The sequence below is a fragment of the Saccostrea cucullata genome, unplaced genomic scaffold (assembly GCF_032062105.1).
Source record: "Saccostrea cucullata isolate Sc308-1 unplaced genomic scaffold, CSIRO_AGI_Scuc_v1 ctg22100, whole genome shotgun sequence".
Classification (NCBI taxonomy): domain Eukaryota; kingdom Metazoa; phylum Mollusca; class Bivalvia; order Ostreida; family Ostreidae; genus Saccostrea; species Saccostrea cuccullata.
Window position 1 is genome coordinate 1 of NW_026934915.1, and position 6139 is coordinate 6139.

Below are 6139 nucleotides of genomic sequence, written 5' to 3' on the forward strand. Positions count from 1 at the left end.
CACCATCTCTATCACTAAAGATCGGAATTCTCTACAAAGGAAACGATCGATATACTAACAAACAATACAGACAGCACATATATAATTATATATGATGGAAAATTAATGACTGCATTGGAAGATGTGGATTAACAATCTCAATACAAATATAGTCCTGTGCTTTACTTAGATATAAAGTTGTTTTGTGTAAATTAAACTCATGCTTCCTGAATCATTCAAATTCCTGTTTTGTTACAGTTATAGAACCTCCTAAATGCTGCCAATTACAACATCAAAAACTTGTGCATTTTCCAACTTTTTCTCAAAAAGTTGCCAAAGACATTGATTTTCTGCAGCATGTTCTTTTAGAAAATAGACCACATGCACCTTCCCCCCAATTTACAGAGTTTCCGAAAACCAAATTTTTCTATCAGTCATTCGGACTGATGACTTAATGTGTTCTATCAGTCCGAAATATATTCTATCAGTCCGAATAAATTTTAAAATATACAGTGTATTTCTCATGTCAGATGTAATTCAAAGAAAATGGCATTGAATATGTAAAAAAAATTGTGGCTCACAAACACTGATTGTGATACCAGGAATATAAAATGCAACTATAATTAATTCAAACATGGCACCAGGTCACACAGGCTTGTGGCAGCAATAAAGTCACTAGCCCCAAGTAAATATTGTGAGAAAGAAACAACTAATTACAAAAAAGTTAATTCTTGAAAAAGAAAACTTCTCATGGTTTCTAGAATTCTTTTTAAAATTTAAAGTTTAATTCTCACTTGTAAATTTGAATCATATATAAATAGCAGTAGAAATTCAAAATAAAAAGTAAATTTTAAAAAATTATCTTTACGTTTTCTCAGTGGGCATTGCACCTCTTGACCTATATACTGCATGTGTTTACCAATAACAGAGGAATGGAGGAAATTCGGATTAGGAAAAAACGATCGTTTTTGGAAGTAAATAAGTCAAGTAGAACTGCAAAATGGATAAGATAATGGATATTTACGAAGAATAGGAGCTTGCTGCATTGAAATTTTTCATTTATGAAGATATTGCAATAGATTAGAGTACAATAAATTAATCAGGACAAGCCCTCACCACAATCGGTCACACGGACCGATACTGAAGCGAATTTCATCGGACATTTAGATTTTCTATCGGTTTTGCCGGTAGGACCGATAGTTTTCGGAAACTCTGAATTTAGGAAAATTCATGTAATTTCTTGCTGTGTCTACCCATCTCTATGTGGTGGGTAGGTACTGTATACAGGGAAATTTTCGCACCTTTCTTGATTGGGCGAATTTAAAACGGGGCAAATTCAAATTACACAGTAGAATTTCTTAAACAGAACTATGACAGGGCAAATTTAAAATGGGGCAAAATAGTTTGCAAGTGCAAAAGGGCGAAAATAACACGGGGTGAAAATAACCCTGTATACAGTATTGTACTGTTTTGACATGTATAGTTCTAGGATAAGGAGGAAGATTTTGTAAATGTGTATCTTTATTTATGTTCTTCTCTCCTGATGCTGTTGGTTTTATACTGTTTTGATCTGTGTGTGAATTTTTTCTCTTTACCCTATACTCCTCTCTGCTGATGCTGCTAGTTTTTATGCTATTTAATCTGTGTGTGAATTAAGTGTTATCTTTATATACCTATACTCCTCTCTGCTGAGGTGGTTCAGTATATTGGCTTCCTCGGATCTCATGATTCGGAATGAGGCACATATATGGTGATTCTCCAGGACTGCTTTATCATTATATAGAATAGCAAATTCGGACCTGCAAGAAATAGCAATAAATAATAGTTATAACATCGATCCTCAAACTAAAAGCTTAAACGAAAGAACATAGCTATGTAACCATGGCTAAGAAACCAGATTTCTTTGTTACTAGCCACTTCTTTCTGTCAAGAATAGCCTTCTAAGGCCAAAAAAAAAAAATAGTCTTGTTTCCTGCTACCAGCCTGAAAAAAATAGGGTAGGTAGGTCGGAAAATTATTTTATTTTTTTATATTATTTTATTTTTTTCCAATGGTATTTGTTGGATATGAACTATTACAAAACCAAATTAAACATGTCATTGGTCAATATTATAATTTAAAATATTATTAATAAGTAGTGTTTCTTGCAAGTCCATATTTAAAACATATATATTTCATGAAATACCACTTGAATGTATATTTTTTTCACTTTTTGATCATGAAATTTTCGATTTTCCCTCAAAAACTAAATAAAAACTTTAGGGTCGGGTGCAAAAAAATAGGGTAGGTCAGGTAGCAGGAAACAAGACTATTTTTATTTTTGGCCTAATGCAGTTATAATCTCTTCCAATACAAAGCCTTGCCTTCTAGAATTTACACCTCAAGCCATTAAGAATTTGACACATTAACCTGAAGACCTTGACCTTGGCTATCCCCCCCCCCCCCCCCCCCCGGCTAGATTTACTACATATTATATGATCCTAGTAAATCCTCAGGCTAATTATTTTTCTATCATTCAGGACTTACTGTTCTTATTCTGACTACAGATTTATGTACAAGGAACTACTTCCACACCGTGTTTAGTATTTTAAGCCTTGAACAAGTGCTATGAATATGTGATATTAATCATAACACTAGTGCTACTAGGATAAAACATACCCCGTCTGAATGTGGAAATTATTTGTGGTTCCCGTGTGTTCATAGTCGTGGATCAGAGCGGCAATAATTGTAGCAAACACTTCCAGGTCTGTTAACCAATGCTGAAAATAGAAAGAGCCGAACAATAGGCAACCAACGCTCAGTGATAACAAGAATGTGACATTGATTAAGACTTGCTTGAAGATGTGACATATAGATATTTACTGCCAGCGTGCTGTGACGAACAGATAAATACTGCAAGTTTGCTCTGTGACAGATACTTACTGTCAGCTTACTTGTAACAAATAATTACTGCCAGCTTGCTCTATGATAGATACTTACTTCCAGCTTGCTCTATGACAGATACTAACTGCCAGCTTACTCTATGACATATATTTACTGTCAGCTTACTCTGTGATAGATACTACTTCCAGCTTGCTCTGTGATAGATACTTACTTCCAGCTTGCTCTATGACAGATACTAACTGCCAGCTTACTCTATGACATATTTACTGTCAGCTTACTCTGTGATAGATACTTACTTCCAGCTTGCTGTGACAGATACTTACTTCCAGCTTGCTCTATGATAGAACTTACTGCCAGCTTGCTGTGAGACAGATAAGTACTGCCAGCTTGCTCTGATGGATAAGTACTGTCAGCTTACTCTGTGACAAATACTTACTGCCAGCTTGCTAAGACTGAAAGATAAATCCTGGCAGCTTGCTCTGTGACAGATACTTCCAGCTTTCTGTGACCGACAGATAGATACTTACTGCCAGCTTGCTCTGTGACAGGATGAAGTGTACTGTCTGGGTCACATCCGCTCCGTGGATCAGGTTATGATACGGATTCTTATATTTGCTATATCCAGCTTCTAATTGCAGGAGGAAAGAGTCCAACATTGAATTATTTATCTTATATTTCGTAACCAAGTCATATTTTTGTAACAGTTCATAACCCACATATTTCAAAGAATGCCCTTCTGCTGCTGTGTTCAGTGCAAATACATCAAACGACCAATCATCCATGCCCTGGAAAAAAAGACAAAACATTCATGCAATCATTTTCATTAGAAGTGCAGATATGTTTTCATATTTTTAGCAATGTGAATTATTCTCACCTTTAAAAGTGATAGAATTGCTGGGGGAATATGTAATGTGCCTGAACTGGAGAGTCGTCTGTAAATTCTACAACAGAAAATCATACTTATTTCACCGTGTTCATTCTCACATCATAACTAGATATCAAAATTTCTTGTGCAATTTATTTTTTTCTGCCTCTGAACTACCTCCAAAGTTATACAAAAGACAATAATTACATTAAGAATATATTTGTGTTGTACATAACAGAAACCAACTTAGGAACTAAAAATTTCCACTTAAATGATATTTATACTGACACTTTGTAATTTTTAAAGCAGTTAGCCAGTTAAATGTGTTGTCTTTTCTACCTACCTGTCCACCATAATGCCTGCCCGGATGGCATGAGCCACACTTCGGAATTTGGGCTTCTCTTGTCCTCTTCGTCGGACATTGTTCATTGACCTTGTGAAGGTCAAGGCCAGCCAATCTCTGACCTCTGTAGGGACTGCGTCAGGTTCCACCTCACTGAGTTCATCATCCTCATCTGTAAGTCGTCTACAAAACAATAAAACACAAGATGTTAGGTCTCCTACAAACCAAAGAGGAGTAAAAATACTGGACGATTCCTAAAATCTACAAGTCAAAAATCTGTAAAAAAAAAGAAGGCTCATATGAATTGATTCTCGGGTGGCACATATGTGCTGTTTAGGGGAAACTTAATTTGCAAGGTCATAACCAAGAAAAACCTTCATAATGTCTAATATTATCAATAATTAGCATAGAAATGGGGAGGAAGGCACAGACTCAATACTTTTGTTTTAGTACAGGTTTTAATGCAAAGAGGTTTTATTATTGGCATAAAATTAGTTTTATTACTGGCATTAAATTATTTCAAATGGTTCTCAGTGCCTCAAAATAGAAAGTTTTTCTAAGTTGTTAGATATTATTGTAACCAAATTAACTTTTTATATTAATCATACAATAAAATTTGTTTAAATAATTGGAGTGTATATAGACATCAGGAATGCTTCGTTAGAATCCATACAGCTGCATTATTATATCTTCACACAATGACCATCACATTGTAATCACCAGAATGGAAGAAATTATAGGTGCAAAACTATTTCTTTTATGCTCAATTAAAAATTTATGCAAAGTTACCAGTAGGATTTTTTGTAAAGGGCATGAGAGGGGGGATGATCTAAATTCTGTCGACTTGATGTATTCCTGATTTCTTTATGAATGTTTAAAGACCCTCCAGTTTGAGATGCTCGTATGCTTGTTATTATTCTAACATTTACTGTGTAGTCAAATATTTGTGGGATTTAATTTTTGTTGTTTTAAAGGAATGAAGAGAACCACGAATTCATGTCCCCCATGAAGTGTAAAATGTTTCATATATAGTTACTCCACAATTCTTTATCCTTGCACCAAATCAAATACTCACAAACCAAGAGTGTTTCCTAAAGCAACAAAAATTTTAACCCATGAAAATAAGTAATTTTACAGTATTTACAGAAAAATAGAAAGTATGACTGTTTTCAAACATTCTGCTATGCTATCCATTGCTGTGTGCTCTGAAAATTTGAAAGTAATGACTTCTATAAAAATTTTAAAACGTTATGTTCAAATGTTATTCTTTACTATAATCACAATCTGCATCCATTAAAATATGGCCTATAAATGACAGTTCACTATCCTGATCAGTTAAAAAATATTTTTTTTGTTATCCAGTTATATTATACTAGTATTATGTAATTCTATACCTTATATTCCATCATCACCCTATCAAATCCTGCTTCTCATTTTGAGGTCATAAGAAAATACTTAGATACAGAATGCAGTGCACTTACTCCTTTTCCATGATCTGATCTGCTGGCAAATTTTGGTCAATAACAGGGAAAAACCTTTGTGTTATTATCATACGACGGGTTGCATTTTGAAACACTGTGTCACTCTCTCTTTCTGAATTAGATTCAGCCATTGGTTAAATTCAGATACAGTTAATCACAGTTATGTTTACAGCCTAAACTAGGCCTAATCCCTTCATCTACACTTTCTGCCATGACAGGAAGTGACATCATCAAACATTTATGACATCATCACGGGTCATGTTTCCCGAACTGCTGTCAGGTCAGTGCATTTTAGATTTTTAGTGTTATGACTTATGATATACAAAGGTTTGTGACTTTGCTGATGTAATCATGCATTTGATTAATGGATACAACCCTCAGTAATCAACTCTATAGCATTCATGTTATCTTACAATGCTTACAATTAATTTTTCAAGGGGAAAGGGGGGGGGGTTTAAAAGTTTTAAGGGAGCTTATATGTATAGTTTCAAGGTTTGACCAAAAAATTACCTTTAATAAAAAATAAGTTACATTCATACTTTTAGCCAAGACACACACTGCATTTCTTTAAAAAAAATATCTGTTGCA

General features: G+C 34.3%; 1 protein-coding gene across 1 annotated transcript; it reads right to left on the bottom strand.

Moving 5' to 3' along the window:
- Positions 1-3: 3 nt before the first annotated feature.
- Positions 4-5749, bottom strand: LOC134241536 (dual specificity calcium/calmodulin-dependent 3',5'-cyclic nucleotide phosphodiesterase 1-like; the record flags this gene model as incomplete). Its single annotated transcript, XM_062723575.1, has 7 exons — positions 5552-5749; positions 4071-4253; positions 3737-3803; positions 3390-3647; positions 2638-2738; positions 1653-1778; positions 4-31 (listed from the first exon to the last, which is right to left on the bottom strand). Coding segments are annotated over exons 1-7 (894 nt in total), but the record flags the coding sequence as incomplete, so codon positions are not given.
- Between the last annotated feature and the right edge of the window lie 390 nt (positions 5750-6139).